The sequence below is a fragment of the Gekko japonicus genome, unplaced genomic scaffold (assembly GCF_001447785.1).
Source record: "Gekko japonicus isolate JY-2015 unplaced genomic scaffold, Gekko_japonicus_V1.1 scaffold771, whole genome shotgun sequence".
In the NCBI taxonomy this organism is placed as follows: Eukaryota; Metazoa; Chordata; class Lepidosauria; order Squamata; family Gekkonidae; genus Gekko; species Gekko japonicus.
The window spans coordinates 700,650-719,503 of record NW_015165259.1 but is presented as its reverse complement, the minus strand read 5'-3'; the positions used below and the strand labels follow the sequence as shown (position 1 = coordinate 719,503).

Sequence of the window (18,854 nt, the reverse complement as noted above, 5' to 3'; positions counted from 1 at the left end):
TTCTCTGTCCTGAACCTACTGCCCATCAGTTTTATTTGATGACCTTGAGTTCCAGTATTTTGGAAGGGAGAAAAATTTCTCTTTGTCAGCTCTCTCCACCCCATGCATAATTTTATAAACCTCTATCTTAATCGTCTCTTTCTAACTGGAAAATCCCCAGACTCTTCAACCTTCCCTCATAAGGAAGGTGCTCCAACCCCCTAAGCGTCTTGGTTGCCCTCCTCTGTACTTTTTCCAGCTCTGCAATGTCCTTTTTGAGATACAGTGACCAGAACTGTACAAAGTATTCCAAATGAGACTGCACTATAGATCTATACAGGGGCATTACAATATTGGCTGTTTTATTCTCAATCCCATTCATTTCTAATAATCCCTAACATAGTTTGCCTTAATCACTGCTGCAGCACACTGGGTTGGCACTTCTGTTGAGCTATCCACTACAACCCCAAGATCTTTTCCCCTCTCAGTCTCAGCAAGTTCAAACCCCATTAGCCTATACTTGAAGTTGGGATTTTTTTGTCCCAGTGTGCATCAACTGACACCAACATTGAACTACACTTGCCACACCCGCTCACCCAGTTTGTGGAGGTCCTCTTGGAGCTCTTCACAGTCAGCCTTGGTTTTCACTATCCTGAATAATTTTGTGCCATTTGCAGACTTGGCCACTACACTACTCAGCCCTAGTTCCAGATCATTGATGAACATGCTGGCCCCAATACCGATCCTTGTGGGACCTTCCGAGCCCCGCCTGTCGCTGCGCTGTTCCGCCGGGATCCCATTCTCTCCTTCTCTGTCCTGAACCTACTGCCCATCAGTTTTATTTGATGACCTTGAGTTCCAGTATTTTGGAAGGGAGAAAAATTTCTCTTTGTCAGCTCTCTCCACCCCATGCATAATTTTATAAACCTCTATCTTAATCGTCTCTTTCTAACTGGAAAATCCCCAGACTCTTCAACCTTCCCTCATAAGGAAGGTGCTCCAACCCTCTCTTTGCAGAAGCCATGCTGATTTTCCCTCAGTAGGCTTTGTCTATGTGCCTAACAATTCTATCTTTGGTTACAGTTTCTACTAATTTGCCTGGGATAGACTTTAGGCTGACTGACCTGCAATTTCCTGGTTCTCCTCTGGACTCTTAAAAAATCTGAATACATCTTTTCTCTCATATCTATCACAGAAAAATATATTCTGCCTATCTCTCAGAAACTGCATTGACAATGTACAGCACTTACAAATGTCTTAAACCAACTTGATCTGCCTTTTGCTGCATGATTTGAATTCTCTGTACTGGTTCTCTGCTTGGCAGCAGCATTTCTACTGTTGTAGCTACTTAAGTACTGTGCAGAACATAGATCTGGAGCAATCCCTGCACAGAAGGCTTAAAAATCGATGCACGAAGCAAAAAGAGCTGCTAGAAGAGGTCAAATACTTACTGTGAGTGGTTGGAGGGGGGGGTCAGGCAGTAGTGGAGGAAAAAGAATATAGTTATTTTCTATTTAGCAATTGGTCTTAAGAGGGAAGGAGAAAGAATGCCACTGTGGTTTTTTAACAGTGACTATTCAGAAACATGGCCTCAAATCAGTGTTGGTCTTAGTGATTCTGCGGACCTGGGCCAAAGGACAAGGTGGAGCCCACAGAAACACTGCGGCCACTCCCCTCCAGGCCCAAGCAAGGGTCCTAGGGTTGCCAACCCCCCTGGTTTGCCAGGGTTCCCCCGTTTTGGGGGGGCTCTACCCGCCACCGACCAGATGGCTGGCGGGGGAAGCCCCACCCCCAACACCCACAGCCACCCATCTCTCTCCCTTTAAGTGTGTGGAACCCGTGTTTCCTCCCAAGCCTGATCTTCGCAAGCTTGCAGGGAAATGCCAGCTTCGTGCTCTTAAAAGGGAAACGCGGCTGCTCTTAAAGGGGAAACGCCGGCTCCTGCATTTAAAAGGGAAACGCCAGCTCCTTTAAGTGCAGGGAACTGCCACTTCTGGAGATCTGGCGCACGGGCGGGTGGGGGGGAGCGGTGGACGTCCCCAACGTGACATCATCACGTCGGGGATGCCCCTCCAGGAACGCCCCCAAAGTCCCCCACTGGGGGTGGAAGATGGACTTGGCAACCCTAAAGGGTCCTAACCCTGTGTGAGGCAGGTGGGAGCCTCTGCCACTCTGCCAGGGGCTGGGCTGCCTGAGCCCTGGATGGGGCAGGCTCAAGTGACTTGTTGCCCACTTGGGAGCCATCGGCCCAAATCCCAGATGGGGGTGGGTTCAAGTGGTCATTGTTCATGTGCAGGTGGCCTCAGCCCCAAATGGGTGGGTGGTGGCAGCAGGGGATTCTTGTTCTTTTTCTTGTCCATGGGGAGGAGCACGGCTATGGGCAGTTGGGGGCTCCCAATGTGGGGCCTGGTGCAGATGCCCTGGTTGCCCTTTGGTGAAGACAATCAGGCAAACAGCAGAAACATTTCATGGAAGGAATCTTCCTTTTCCCTGAGAAATAGGAAATAGGGAAAGTTTCTGTTACATTAAATTTGTTAAGTCTTTAAAGAGATTCTTTGTTATTTTGTCTGCACAGCCCTCCAGAATTTATCAAAACAACCAAGGCAAGGCTAGAATGTTTGGGATGTTGCAAGAAAAAAAAAAGGGTGGCGCAGGGGGTTGTGAGAAAGACTTGACATATTATAACACAAATAAATAAAGACTTGACATATTATAAATAAATAAATAAATTATTGGAAAGAGGGTGCTGGACTAGATGTTCTTATGAAATGATGCAAGAAACATTCCCCATGTCTTGCACATATATCGATAAGGTAGATGGTGCATGTACTGTCCAAGATGCAGAAAAGGCACATTAACTTTTGCTGAAGATTGGGCTCTGAGAACCTCAGCTAGACACTTACTCTGCTGGTCTGCTTGGAGCTTCGTCTGCGGTTTCTGCGGGTGATACTGCCATGAGCTGTTCTTTGCTGAGGAAGTACCTTGACTGCGCAGATTTCTACACAATTACTTACTGAGTAGGGACATTAAATTGCCTTTAACTGGAGCAGCTTAACTTCAGTTTCTGTTCCTTTTGGTTGCTCTGGCAACTAAAGGCAGCACAGTTCGTGTCTCACAGCTAATGAGGCCGGGCATTGCTGTTTGCATTTTCTGGGGTATTACTTGAACTGAGTTCACCTTGATAAGGCCTGGGTGTTTAAGACTGGGCCTCTTCAGAGACCATCCCAACACCTGGGGTCCCCTTATTCAGCAGCCAATTGCTGAACCCTCACCCACTGGCTCCTGTCTTTTCTCAAAACCTGGAACTTATTAGCTGGTTTCAGACAATGTGCTTGTTCATCTTTGCCTTGGCACCTGCTGTTTTTCTGAGTGGCAGCCTAACAGAACAACAGATATCTACTGTACTTGCAAGTTGCTTTAAATCTTCTTCTGTTGCAAGTCTATGACAGTGTGAGCAACTTCCCAGGGAGCACCACTACCGGTTGCAGGATTCTTTGGACAAGCCATGGCCATTCAGCTGGCATAAAACCAATGTTAGTGTATAGCGTGTACATATTCTATGGGGTGCAGCTGTACAGTTGTCTTTAGTTGCTGCTTCACAGCTGTTGGCTTTACAGGGATGTTCTATGGCACACTCTTTTCCTGAGTTGCACAGTTTGCTTTTGAGGGTTTGTCACATGGGTCCTGCTGGGGAAAGGGTGTTGAATAAATGGCCATTTGATTCCTCCCAGTTTTATAATTCCATAATTATTCCAGATATACAAAGCTCAATTAACACCTTGAAAGCTAGTTTACAAACGCTGGGGGAAACTGAGTTGGAACACCAAGTGTATGGCCACATGTTAGAAAAACTGACAGTGGGATGGAAGGACCTTGCTAAAAACTTAATTATTCAGAATTAATTGAAGACTTAGGAAGGGCTTGGAAAGGCAACAGGATGGTTGTTTCCAAATATCAGTGGGGCCAGGGCTTGCTGTTGAAGAGGTAGAGGGTGATCTGCCAACCACAGAGGGAATGACAGGCAAGAGTCATTGTAAAGATCAAAGATATATTCAACATTAAATTACAACAAGCACGGCATTTTAAGAGCATTTGTTGCAGTTACAACAAAAAGAGATAAGTATGCTTCTACAAAATAATCACATATTCTTACCTGTACAGGAAGGGGCTGGTAACTAGGAAGTTAACAGAGCCTCTAGGTCAGGGGTCATTTCGTAGAAAAAGAGCTAGGGGAACTCATTAGCATAACTCATTAGCATATGAAAAGGGTCATCCGCGAGAGGGGGGGGGGGGAAATCCGAGCCCAGAAAGAACAGTTCCAAAAGGCAAATAAATGCTGCTTATTGGAAAGCTGAATATGCCCTGGCTCTCTGACCACTGTAAGACTCTGAATTAAAGTCAGGTAGAAGAGTTCATGGAAGTCTACAGAAACTCCTTTATCTGATTTCCACATAATTGAGGATTCAGGTTTACCACTAGGAATCAGACTCCGCACCCAAGTGTACTACCATTGCCAGATGTTCTGCAAAGAACCCTCCAGCACACAGAACAGAAAGCATGCTGTGACCCCTGTGCTGTAGCCCTCATTCATCTGAGGATCCATTGAGAAATAAGAACATGCACCACAAGCAGAACAACTCCATTAGCTACAGTAAAAGCCTCCATTTAGCAATCACATTGATTATATTGTAGCATATGTGATGAACACAGCATACATGTTGCAGGACCAGCCAGTCAGCCACCAAATGATGATAGAGGAATTTTGTGTGTGTGTGAACATGCACATATGTGGTGGTGGTGATTTTGCAGCTGGATTTTTTTTAAAAAAAATATAACTGTGCTGGTCTGAGGGAGGGCAAGTTTAATTCCTCCCTCTCCATTGGATAACACACTACCAAAAGCCAGGGCAAAGTTCGAGTCCAGTGGCACCTTTAAGACCACAAGAGTTTTATTCGAGGTTTAAGCTTTCATGTGTATGCATACTTCGTCCGATCTGTATCTGAGGAAGTGTGCCTGCACAGGAAAGCTTGCACCTTGAATAAAACTTTGTTGGTCTTAAAGGTGCCACTGGACTCGAACTTTGTTCTGCTGCCTCAAACCAGTATGGCTACCCACCTGAATCTATCAGGTGGGTGCTCAGTTTACATCAGTTTTGCCCCAACACCTTTCCTAAGGCTTCTTCCTATACCCGACTAGTATTGACACTGGGCCCAAGCGGGGGTCAATGCAAACATCCAGGGCTTCTTTGCCTTAACCTTCTGTAGAGTTGTCTTTATTCCTCCTCCCACTCTTTCTTCTGCCTCCTGTCCCCTTCTGGGTTGCCTGGCCCTGCCTCCCAGTGTCCCTCTCTGGTTCATCCTCCTCTTCCTTCTAGCACAAGTGCAAGGAAAGGAGATGTGGCTGGGTGGCACAACAGCACCCCAAGCCATGTCACTGCCCCCCTCCAGACCAAGCGCAGTGCCCTTTCTAGTGATATGCTTCACCTGCCCAGCATTAGCCAAGCCTTGTTCCAGTGCCACCTTGCCACTGTGCCGGCTCTCCGGGGCTCTTCTGGAGCTGTGTGTCACCCTCATGTTGCCCCCGGACTCCCCTCTTCTCAGTGGCCCACTTACTGCTGTAATGGCAATCAGTCATAACACTGAAACTCCAGTTGGCTAAGAGCTATTCATGGGACCTGTCCTTTATTTTATTGGTTCTTTTATTTAAAAAGCACTTAAGATATTGGTAATCCTAACTTGTGGCAATCCTATGGAAAGCATACAAGGAATGCAGATGATGTGATACCTAGTGGACAGCTGAGTGCCCTAGTGCTTCCATGCTACCCTCTTCCTCAGTGTTGTCCCTAAGCCCATCAGAGGCTCAGAAGTCAGGGGTTGCACCCTGACAGACTGGATATGGGTACAGAGGGAAGGGAGTGAAGAGGAGGGAAGTGGGGTTCAGCGAAGGAGGAGAGAGAACTCGAGGTGAACAGAGCAGTGGGCTGGCAGGGAGAGAGCAAGCAGGAAAAGGACACGCACACTGCAAATCACATTTGCTTGTTAAGGGAGCCAGACCATTAGTTGCAGAAGTTCTACCACACACGCACACGTATCTCCTTCACTAACCTGGCAGTGCCCATGCAACTGGTAGCATGTCAGCCTTGACTTCCAATCCTTGGAAACTAATGAGAAAGTAATATTTTCCTGCAAGGGGCAATTCTGAAGCAGAGAACAGCATGGGTCATTAGGCACAGGTATGTTTTGTAGGATGTCCTCTATCACCCTTGGATAGACCCCTAGCTTCACTGTAGAGCTGACTGATTTAAAAAGGGCTGGCAGGCATTTAAACTGGTGGTGGTGGCAAAATCTGGCTAAACCTGACAAAATACTATTTAGAGCCCATTGTAAAGCCTATGAGGTGTCTGTGTGTGTGTGTTATGGCAAAGACATGTTACTTCTCTGTTACTATTGTGTCAGCTGAATGGCATCCAGCACAATTATTTAGATTAATACAGCAACTGATTATTCCTTGGAGTGAGTCTGCAAATGTTAGTGAATTGGCATTTAACTATGATATTTTTGCATGATTCTTTGCTGACAAAATCTCTCAGATCTGCTCCAAATTGGACACTAATTTAATCAGCGGCCAGGCATTAGGGCATCTCTGGCAAAATCTAATTGCAAATGCTTGGATCAATTCAGTTTAATTTCCCAGTGCGATGTCGACAAAATCCCAGGGAGTGAGAAAGCCACCACCTGTAGTATAGCCTCATGCCCTTCGTGGCTTATAAAATTTTCTAGTGAGGTAATGAGACCTCTGATGCCAAAACGTCTGAAGGCCTCTTTACCAGAGAGTTTCTCCTGAAGTCCCTGAAAGAGCCATTTATCAGACCTTTATTAAAGAAAGCTTCTGCAGATAAGCAGTCATTTAGTCAGCTATAGACCTGTGTTAAATCCTTCCTTTGTGGGGGAAAATATTGGATAGTGGCAGAACAAATCTATGTTTATTTGGATGACACATCTGCTCATTGACCCTTATCAATCACGCTTTGGGATAGACAGAGCTTTAGCAGCACCAGCAGATGATCTTTGTAAGATCTTTGGGTGGTAATATGTCTGCACTGGATGGGGAAATTCTTCCTAACATTGATGGGGTACAACTTCCATTGAAGAAACTGGTTAAAAGCCTGTGAATCCTGTTCGATCCAGGAATCCTGTTAGAAAAATAGGTAAATAAGTAGCTCCATTCAGTTTGGAAGCTGTTTCTCCCAATGGCTAATCCATGCTATGGCAATCTTCAGGCTAGATTAGATCAAGTCTAAGGGAAGACATGATAGAGGTTTATAAAATTATGCATAGGGTGGAAAAAGTGGAGAGAATGTTTTCAACTTCTTTCGTAATATTAGAACTTGGGGATACTCAATAAAGTCAATGAGCACTAGATTTAGGACAGACAAAATGAAACACTGGAACTTACATGAAGGTTTCTTCTCTTCAGTGGAGTGAAGTCATCCAAATTGGTCAGGTCACGCCTCTGCTTGCTCAGGTAGGGCTATGCAAATTTTGCTTGGCTTCCTATTGGAGTGATCCTTATCTGATCCTCCAGTTATGTCAAAGCCCTGCTGCGTCTGCTCCTTTCCACATTCTCTTGTCCCAATCTTCTCTGGCTCTATTGTATCCAGCCATTCTTCATTTCTGAGGGGTTTTTAATATGCTTTTTTGGGAGGGAAGTGGATGACTTTGCTCCACGGAAGATAAGAAACCTTCAGGTAAGTTCCAATGTTTCATTCTCCTTCAGCGGGGGAAGTCATCCCAACTGGTTAGCTTTACCGAAGCTGCCCTCCTGGGTGGGTACCTTTCAGGAACTAAGCCTCAACCACCTGTTGCCGGGCCCTTCTTTCAAAGGCTGCTTCTGCCGATGTGGTCTGATCAGTTCTATAGTGTCTAATGAATGTTGAGAAGGATGCCCAAGAGGCTACCGTGCATATCTCCTCCTCAGTGGCTCCTGTGGAGAAGGCTGTTGTGGTTGCTGCTGCTCTGGTGGAATATGCACTGTCACTGCCCTGGGCGGTGCAAGGCCTTGAACTTCATATGCTTTGAATATGCACTGTTTTACCCAGAATGCTAAGGTGGATTTTGTGACCTTCCGTCCCAGGTTTTGGCTGCTATGTGATACAAACAATGCATCCAATAATTGCAAGCTAGCTGTCCTATTCAGATAAGTTCGCAATGCTCTGTGTGTACATCTAGTTTGTGCCACACCTTTTCTTTTGGGTATTTGGGCTTTGGACAGAAGGATGGAAGGATAAGTGGTTGATTTAGATGAAAGGCTGAACTGACCTTTGGGATGAAGGATGGATCAGTTCTTAATGTTACCAAGTTCTTCTGGAAGGTGCATAATAACTCTTTTCTGGTAGTGCCACCGTTTCCGATACCTTCTCGCTGATGTTATCATGACCAAGAATGCCACCTTCTATGACAGATACTTGAGTTCTACTGATTTTATAGGTTCAAGAGGTGGCCTTGCCAGCGCCCAAGGGACCGTGGACAGGCTCCATGTGGGAAACCTGTGATGGACAGGTAGAGCCAGCTGGCTTACTTCCCTGATAAATCTTTTTATGTGCTTGTTTGTAGACAGGTTTTTCAATCATTTTGCACCTAAGTATGCATTGAGTGCTGCTACCTGTCTTTTTATTGATTAATTGATTTAATTTGTACCCCGCCCTCCCCACAAAGCAGGCTCAGGGCGGCTTACACTGGTTAATATATTAGGCAAGAGACCTTGTTTCCATCCCTCACGGAGAAAGGTTACAATGTCCTTGTAAGATGGCTATAGTGGGTTCAGGCTTTTGCCAGCAGCCCAGGTCTTGAATGTATGCCATGTGTGGTCGTAGATGTAGCTCATTGCTGGTTTCCTGGACCTCCACTATTTTGCTAGGAAAACCTTGTCTAAGTCCGACCTTTCCTTTTCTAGGCCATCAGTTTTAGCCAATCCGGGTCTGGGTGCTTGATAGGACCCTGGCAGAGGTCTGTCCTGCTTGGTAGAGACCATGGCCGGGCAGTCAACATTTGGATGAGATCTGACAACCACAGGCGCCGTGGCCAGTGAGGGGCCATGAAGATCACCATCTGACCCCACTGAGCATCTTGCTGATGAGTGGAAGAGGTGGAAAGGCGTACAGTAAACCCTGCTTGCCAAGGGGGGGACAGCGCATCCTCCCCCTCTGTCCTGGGGTCTTGGAATCTTGTCAGAAACCTCTCCATGTGCTGGTTGCCTGGAGATGCAAGGAGATCCATTACTGGCGTGCTGAATCTGTCTGTATTCTGAATGAGCACTTCCTTGTTCAATGACCATTCCCCTGGATCCAGGGCCTGCCTGTTCAGCCAGGCTGGCTCCAGGCTGGCTTTCCCTTTTAAACATGCTGCTCTCAGGCTTCCCAGGTTCCATTCTGCCTACATGAGTAGACATTTTGCTTCCATAAACAGCAAGTTTGACCTTGTGCCTTTCTGGCGGTTGATGCGGGCCTTTGTGGTCATGTTGTCAATGTGGATGACGTGCTGATTCTGCACCATGGTCTGAAATGCTTCCAATGCCAATTTGACTGCACGGAGCTCCAGCTAGTTGATGCAGTGTGCTGACTCTGCTGTGTGCCACTTTCCTTGCACTCCATACAGTGAGCTCCCCATCCTCTCTGGCTTGCATCCATAGTGACTACTATATGTTGGGGTGGCATGAAGCTGGTACCCTTGGACAGGTGATCACTCACTGTCCACCATTTCAAGTCCTCCTTGAGGTGGCCCGTAATTTTGATCTGTTTGTGGGTTTTTTTGATAATGTCCCTTGGAATCCGGGCAGCAGTGTCCACTGTAGCACTCTGGTGTGAAACCAGGCCCAGGGCACCAGGTCTGTCATGGATATCATTAGGCCTTGTTCCATTGTCAGGAGCATCAGGTCTGCTGAGCTGCTCTTCCAGAGGTTTTCTGCCAGGTGTATTATTCTCTCTTGTTTCTCTTCTGGGAAGATTCCTTGTGCCCAGGTGAACCAGATCCCTGGATGGCGTGGTGTGGCTTTTCTGGTTGTTGATGAGAAACCCATGTGCCTGTAGGCACTGGACTGTCTTTTGGATAGACTGAACAGCTGTCTCTGTCTCAGACACAACTAGATGTTGTCCAGTTGTGGGTACACATGGATGCCCTCTGGGCATAACCATGTCACCAGTGTCACCATCACCTTGGTGAACACTCTGCGAGCAGAAGAGAGGCCAGAGGGGAGCACCCTGTACTGGAAGTGGTGCTCCTGATAGCAAAAATGCACTGGGATATGCAGGTAAGCTTCCTTGAGGTCTAATGATGTCAGGACATCTCCCTGCTGAAGCATGTGCACAATACGGCAAAGTGACTCCATCCGGAACTTATGTTTCTTCACCCAGACATTCAGTCCCTTTAGATTCAGGACTGCCCTCCAGTCCCCTGATATATTTTTTTTTGGGGGGGGCACAAAGAGTACCAAATAGATCCCTTTGAATTACTATTGTTTGGGAACTTCTTCTGTTGCTCCTATATTGTACAAGTGTTGGATTGCTTGCCCCATCAGGTGTTGACTCTCTGCAGATCTGGGGACTGGCGAAGGTGTAAAGAGATGGGGGGTTGTAGATGTAAACTCTATTTTGTACCCGTCTGTAACGATTAAGAGTACCCAACTGTTGGATGTAGACATCACACCAGGCCCTCCTGTCTTCCGCCGTCCTCCAGAGTTTGCTCAATTTCATGTTCGTTCCATCTATGACACTGTCTAACCATCTCATCCCTTGCCGTCCCCGTCTTCTTTGACCTTCAATCATTCCCAGCATCAGGGTCTTCTCCAGTGAGTGCTCCCTTCTCATTTGGTGGCCAAAGTATTTGAGCTTCAGTTTCATTGTCTGGCCTTCCAGGGAACAGTCAAGGTTGATTTCTTTTAGGATTGACTGATTTGATCTTCTTGCAGTCCAAGGGACTCTCAAGAGTCTTTCCAGCACCATAGTTCAAAAGAATCTATTCTTCGGCGCTCGGCCTTCCTTATAGTTCAACTCTCGCAGCCATACATGACTACTGGGAATACCATTGCTTTGACCATGCGGACTTTTGTTGGCAGGGTGATGTCTCTACTTTTTATTATGCTGTTTAGATTTGCCATCGCTTTCCTCCCAAGGAGCAGGCGTCTTTTAATTTCATGGCTGCTGTCACAGTCTGCGGTGATCTGGGATCCCAGGAACGTGAAGTCTGTCACTACTTCCACGACTTCCCCTTCTATTTGCCAAGGAGTGATGGGGCCGGATGCCATGATCTTAGTTTTTTTGATGTTGAGCTTCAAGCCCACTTTTGCACTCTCCTCTTTTACCCTGAGCAAGAGGCTCTTTAGGTCCTCTTCACTTTCTGCCATTAGAGTGGTATCGTCTGCATATCTGAGGTTGTTGATCTTTTCCCCAGCAATCTTAATTCCCGCTTGTGATTCATCCAGGCCAGCATTTCGCATGATGTACTCTGCATATATATTAAATAAGCAAGGTGACAATATACATCCTTGTCGTACTCCTTTTCCTATGCTAAACCAATCAGTTGTTCCATATCCGGTTCTAACTGTCGCTTCTTGGCCCTTATACAGGTTTCTCAAGAGACATGTGAGGTGGTCTGGTACTCCCATCTCTTTAAGGACCTGCCATAGTTTGTTGTGATCCACACAGTCAAAGGCTTTAGCATAGTCAATGAAGCAGAAGTAGATATTTTTCTGGTACTCTCTTGCTTTCTCCATAATCCAGCGAATGTTGGCAATTTGATCTCTAGTTCCTCTACCTCTTCGAAACCCAGCTTGTACTTCTGGCAGTTCTCTATCCACGTACTGTTGAAGCCTAGCTTGTAGGATCTTGAGCATGACCTTGCTAGCGTGTGATATGAGTGCAATTGTGCGATAGTTTGAACATTCCTTGGCATTGCCCTTCTTTGGGATTGGAATGTATACTGACCTTTTCCAATCCTGTGGCCACTGTTGCGTTTTCCAAATTTGCTGGCAAATTGAGTGCAGCACTTTAACAGCATCATCTTCTAAGACTTTGAATAGCTCAACTGGAATACCATCACCTCCACTAGCTTTGTTGTTAGTAATGCTTTCTAAGGCCCATTTAACTTCACATTCCAGGATGTCTGGCTCGAGGTCAGTGATTATACCGTCGTGGTTGTCAAGGACATCGAGGTCTTTCTTGTATAGTTCTTCTGTGTATTCTTGCCATCTTTTCCTAATCTTTTCTGCTTTTGTTAGGTCCCTACCGTTTTTGTCCTTTATCATGGCCAGCTTTGCATGGAACACTCCCTTGATTTCTCCCATTTTCTTGAAGAGATCTCTAGTCCTTCTCATTCTATTGTTTCCCTCTATTACTCTGCATTGTTCATTCAGGAAGGCCTCCTTATCTATCCTTGCTGTTCTCTGGAAATCTGCATCCCAAAGGGGAAGTAGTGTGTTGAATGCCCCACTGCAAGCTAGAGGCATCCAACTCGCAGTGGACCTCCCCGGGATGCTCTTTTACCTGCCTCCCCCCCATTGCCTGGCCAACTGATTCATTGGTGGCAGCATGTCTGGCCAATGAACTGCTCCCACTTACCTCTGTGAAAATCAGTTCAGTTCATAGGAGTTTGTGGAAGGATCACACAAACTGAAGCTCACGAACCGGGCACAGTTCATGATTAATTTCAGTTCGTAAGTCTGTTCATGCCCATCCCTGTTCCCAACTCTTCTCAACTAACGCTATCCAATGAAATCTGTTTGAGCAGCCTGTCACTCAAAGGCTCTTTTAACCCTTCACAGTCCATCCCATGTTTATACAGCACTTACAAGCTTTTAAAGCACAGTCTGTCACAGCAGCTGAGGGTGAGTACTTTTTAAAACAAATAACTTACAAGGAACATGAAAAAAGGAAAATAAAGTATACATAGTAGTTTCCTTATGAAATTTTGCTTAGTGAGTCCACAAGTAGAACTTAATATATAGTTTTTCCCCTTCTTCTATACATATATAAATCCCTCCCCCTCTTTTCCCTCATGTATATTGTTGAAAATTGATGGCTGATTAGGTTTGTTGTGTAACATTTATTTTTTTTAAAAGAGCAAAATAAATTTAAAAGAACTGTAGCTGTAAAGGGGGAAATGTGTATTTGTCTAAAATTTAAAAACTCTTACTTGCTGTAAACATATTAAGTCGAGTTTGTGAAATTTCTTAGTTATTTAAGAGTTATTATTAATTCACCCTCGGACATTTCCCCCCTGATTCCACCTTACCTTTTCTCCTCTACATTGAATAAAAGTAGGGCCTGCTCAGCCAGAAAGCAAGAAAGAAAAAATGGAGGGGAAATCCTGCATGTGAGGGAGGGAAAAGGGTAAAGCTCACCATAACTGCAAAAAAAAAAAAAGGAAAAAAAAGGGGGGGGGAAGCAAACCCCCCACACATATTAACAGAATTGGACTCTGAGCACCTAAGATAAGCTTTGCATGCTTTCCCTTTACACTTTCCTAGAAAAGAGTTGCACATGGATTGGATCAGCCTATTAACGGAGAAAGAGTTTATCACACATGCCCACCTCTCTACCAACCCAATACTGCTCATACAATCTGCTGTTAGAAATCTATAGGCCCCCTTAGTTCTCACTGATTAAAATAGGCAGTGACACATCTCTAAACTTTAAGAATAAACCTGACATTTTCACCATGCGCATGAGCTAGGGATATATACTTGATTTTTAAAAATTAAATCTAAAGCAGAAAAGAAGGAACTATGGTTTGCGTGGGCAAAAAAATCTGTTGCAAAACATGGAAATACTGACATCAAAGTAAACAATTCAAACTGCTACAACTCAGCCATCCTCCACCAGATTTTGCTAGGTTGGTTTAATTGTACCTCCTACCAAGTAGATCCTTTGTGCCAAATGTCAAGCTCCTGGGACAAATATTCTTGGTTTCATGAGGAGCAAACTTTTCAACATGAATAATGGTAAAAGGCTGAAAAACATACTTTGAAAAGGGCCCTGTATGACACCTCTCCCCTGCATCTCCCAATTTATGGTGGTAACTTTTGGGGAAGCCTCATAAAGGAGTTCAACTGGCTTGCCAAAGATCTTCCAACAACCAGAATGTTCACATGAAACCATTATTCTTCAAGCTTGCAGGGAATGGGTGGCCAATGAAGAGGGTTAAGCATATCCATGAAAAAAGGCAGACACTTTTGTAGGACATTAAATACATGTACACAAGTTTACTGTATGCTGAGGGAGCGTCATCAGAGAATCCATAGCATTAGTGACTCATCAGTGTTTGTCAATCACCTCTCTATGATGGACCTGAGCCTCACCTTTTAAAAACTCTTCCTCAGTATTTTCACAGGCAGTCCGCTACACATGATTTAGAGATTGTAAACTGGCTTATCACTGTGATCTGAGCATTGACTTCCATAACGCTAGTGTTAAAAGCAGCAGTGGTTTTAGCAGCACTTTGAAGTAAAAAAATGTGTTGTCATTTCTGATGATGATCTATGAAAGTAATCAGATGAAGGGCTTGAATACTGCCATCCATTTCCATACGCTCCTTTAAAAGGAAGATATTTTTTTCCTTTACATCATTTTGCGTGTGTATTTGCATTGAACATGTCAGCAATATGATCCTGCTCCTGGAGGCAGCTGCCACTTTTGATTGCATTAGCAGAAGCACAGTAACAAAATGGCATTTCGTGATTTATGATAAACATTTCAACAATTAGATTCATCAGCTGCAACCGCTGATTTGCCAAGGAGGAAAACAATAATCCATAGATGACCGAATGGGGGTATTTCTAGTCAGGACAGGGACATATAAGCACTTTGGTGAAGTTTGGGATAACTGCTGGGATAATAGAACAAAATGCATAGAATACGGAGCATATCGATTGATATTGTATAAGAAGGGAGAAGAGTTGGTTCTGTTCAGTCGACTGAGAAGGTGGAGAAGCAGTGCTCAGCTGCTTACATTAGCCCAGTAAGATTGAAACCTGTCAATCTCCACACAGGGACACTTTTGCACTGTTCGGTTTTTCCTTTTATGCAAACTACTGGAAATGGAACTAGAATGGGAGATCCATTATGGCAGCCAAGATCTCACAAGGTAGTCTTGTGAGAGCTCAGAACTTTCAAAACTATTTTGTGTTTATTTAATCCCATTTGGATGTGAAGGGGGCTAGAACCTGGATTTAGGAACTGAAGGGGAGGAGAAGAGCCAGGAGAGGACAGGGGCAACTGGGAGGAGTGGAGGAAGCAGAATTAAAGGCAGAGTGGCCAGTGGGGTTGGCGAAGCAGGAGAAGGAACAAATAGGCAGGCAACAGGGGAAGGGGAGGGTAAATGGGGGGGAGGGGATATAGAAACAGAATGAAAAGGAGGGCCAGAAGGGGGAGGATGGGATGCCCTCCCTGTCATGTCCTCTGTTTGTTCTGTTATTCCTGACATTGGGGGGGGGGGTCGTAGTGGTTACTCAGGAGTGAGAAAAATGCACTTGTGGGTTCTCCAGAGCATTCTTCTGTATCTGTGTTTCATGTTCCAGTGGTGAAAACAAGCTGCAGAGAGTCCTGGCTGAAGTTGGTCTTTGACAATAACATTCTAAACAGATGAGGGGCTAACAGAAGAGGAGAAGTAATCTAAGGTTACTGCATCTGTTGGTCCAAGAACTATGGCAAGAAATTGTCCACCAGTAAATTTAGTTGAGGTTTCTATGGGTTATGTTTTTCAAAATCTTGCATTGGCCTCCAAACAACAATCACAAATACAAAGAATCAGTTTGTTCCTAAACAATGCCTTGGCTAAACGTGTGAAAGCAGTTTTATTTCTAATCTCCAGCCTCAGTGAAATCCCTCTTCTCCTCACCTCCAATTGGGCAACTGGGCTTACTTGCTGGAGTTATTTACACTGTTCTACAGAACCATTCCCTGATCTTTAAGGCATATCATGTCTCGTTCACTTCTTTGTTCTGCTTTTGACATATTAAAGTCCATGTGACAGACTGACTTGTGATACTCCACATATGGAAGACCCTGCTTTAGCACAAGAGCCTGCATGTGGTGATCTTCAAATCCCTCAAGCCGTTCTATGTTATTTGAGTACATATCCACTTTAGCACACCAACAGTGTGTGAGAGACCTCTCAAGGAAAGTCATAAATTTCCTTCATTGAGGAGGTGGTGTTTCATGATGAGAAGCCAGCCAACCTGCCTGTCCATATGTGACATGTTGATATACCGTATTTTCCTGCGTATAAGACTACTTTTTAACCCAGGGAAATCTTCTCAGAAGTGGGGGGTCGTCTTATACGCCCAGTCGTCTTATACGCCGGAAAATACGGTAGTTGTGTTTCTTTGCTGTCCTAGCAGAAGCAGAGTATCCTGATGATAACAAGTACCAATGTAGATCCAGGTGGGGCAGCTGTGTTGGTCTGAAGCAACAGAACAGAGTTTGAGTCCAGTAGCACCTTTGAGACCAACAAAGTTTAATTCTAGGTATAAGATTTTATGTGCATGTACCACTTCATCACATTTGATGAGGTGTGCATGCACATGAAGGCTTATACCAGTTTGGTGTAGTGGTTAGGAACACGGACTTTAATCTGGGAGTACCGGGTTTGATTACCCACTCCTCCACATGCAGCTGACCTTGGGTCAGTTACAAATTCTTTTGGAGCTGTTCTCTCAGGAGCAGTTCTCAAAAAAGCTCTCTCAGCCTCATTTACCTCACCGGCAATGTTCCCTCTAAGCCGTGGAGTCTTGTGAGCAAAAATTCTACTTTGTGAGCTACTGGCATTAAAGTTGTGAGCAAGCGATTTGGCTACTGCATCACTTTTAGTTTGCTCTGGAGCCATCCTTCCTGATCTGAGACAAAACCGTGTGAGCTGGAGGCTAAAATACGGTGACCTAGCTCACATTAACTCTGCTTAGAGGGAACACTGCTCATTGCTCACAGGGTGTCCATTGTGGGGAGGGGAAAGGAAAGGGGATTGTAAGCTGCTCTGAGACTCCTTCAGGTAGTGCAGGGCGGGGTATAAATCCAACCTCTTCTCTTCATCTACCCAGAATTAAACTTTGTTGGTCTCAAAGGTGCCACTGGACTCAAGCGTTGTTCTAGTACCAATGTAGGAAAGCTATCTTAATAGTTGAATGACCATTGCTGGTATGAATCAGGGACTGTCTAGTTTACTACAAGACCACCAGCCCTACCCACTCCTTCTTCTCTTTGTCAGTAGCTATTACAAGAGATTGTCTCTTTCAAAGAACCTTATTTCTTATTTCAATTCTGCTCTCTGCTGCAAGGACAGGTAGACATCACTTCCACAAAACTCTGGCTCTTTAGACCTCTTTCAGTGGGGATTACAGTTTTATCTGCTGATGGCCAAATAAACAAGACAGCCAAACCAAAATGTAGGAAACCCGATTATTCAAATTTATTAACATCAAGAATTATGCAATGATGCTGTAGATTTTTATTAACAAATAGAAAACAGACTGTATACAACAGTGACCCCTACAGCACTATGCTTCCACAAGGTAAAAATGAATGTTCTCTCCATCATCACCAACCTGGGATTGTTGATTTCAATGCAGTTTGGATACATTGGATAATACAGTTAGAGACCTTTCCACCACCTTTATAGACCTATGCACCTGGGAGAAGGCTGTAATCTCCCTGCCTTTAGTGTGAAATAATAAGGAGCATTAATATATAGTACCATTAAATTAAGTCCAGTAGTCTTGCCACATTGGTTTATTAGACCATCCTGTCATAGTGGAAAATACAGTATTCTAATGATTTTTAAATGTTTACAGGATAGCAGAAATTATAGCTACATCCAGCCTCTGAGAACAGATTCCCTTACCTGAAAAACCCCATTCCCCTCCCCTCCCCTCCCCAATGACCAAGGCATCCCCATTCTGGGGTTTTGTGTGCAGGAAAGCTGGACTTCCCATAGTTGTGCTCTTTCACTTTGTAAGATGCTCTGACGTACTTGGCTGGCCACAGTTGCCTAGGCAACAGTGCCTCAGGATGCTACTGGCATGGAAAGGATTAAATAAATGTATGTCTGTGGTCAGGTCCTTCTTGGGAAGCTGGGGAATGACAGGGCTGTCACAAAATATTCCCCACCTTAATAAGAGAGAATCCCAGCACAGTGGGTCTCTCCCAATATGGAAAGTTTACATGGGATCTGCTGACAAATATAAGGTCACTGGACACATGTCAATAGGACCACGCATCTGCTACCTGCTGGAGTCCCACTGAATAGACAGACCTATGGAAAAGAAGGCTTTAGGAAAAATCGTTAGGTTGGCTACAGCTCTGTGCAACTGAATAGTCTACAGAGACTGAAAAGAGGACAGAGAGGTCCCAGAGCTGTGAGTCAGCCACTAACATTAACCTGGGGCTGCCCGAAAATGGGCAGTGCCAGCATGATGGAGCCAAAGGAAGTATGGGGGGGGGGAGCAAAAAGGAAATTAAAACCCCGTCACCTCCTTTCTCCTGTTTTGCCTGAGCAAAACCTTAAGACTTGCAAATGAATTTAAAAAAAGAAAAGATATAAAAAGACTAGTTAACTATTTTACATATATAAAAGATCCCATTCCATCCACCCAGTGACCCTCACAATGAAATGCTATCAGGAGGAGGAGGAGGAAGAGGAGTGGGGGCATTAAGAGACAGTCATCTGATGATTGGAAACACTCTAGAAGCTGGTCCCACCTTTGGCGCTGTGGCAACGTTCCTAAATACTGTGGTCAGAATTGGTTTGTTGTGGGGAGGCTGTTGCGGCGGCAGCAGCAGCATTATCTGCACAGAAGGACTAACGAATGGGCGGCTGGCTGGGAAGAACCCG

At 45.0% G+C, this 18,854-nt stretch overlaps 1 protein-coding gene across 1 annotated transcript in view; it reads right to left on the bottom strand.

The window, feature by feature from the left end:
- The window catches only part of PTPRF (protein tyrosine phosphatase, receptor type F), a 670,152-nt gene that overhangs the window by 19,703 nt on the left and 631,595 nt on the right, over positions 1-18,854 (bottom strand). The window contains exons 35-36 of the mRNA XM_015410174.1: positions 13,372-13,376; positions 9,725-10,201 (exon numbers count right to left, since the gene is read on the bottom strand). Of these exons, the coding sequence (XP_015265660.1) occupies positions 9,725-10,201; positions 13,372-13,376 (482 nt within the window). The remainder of the gene's footprint in view (positions 1-9,724; positions 10,202-13,371; positions 13,377-18,854) is intronic.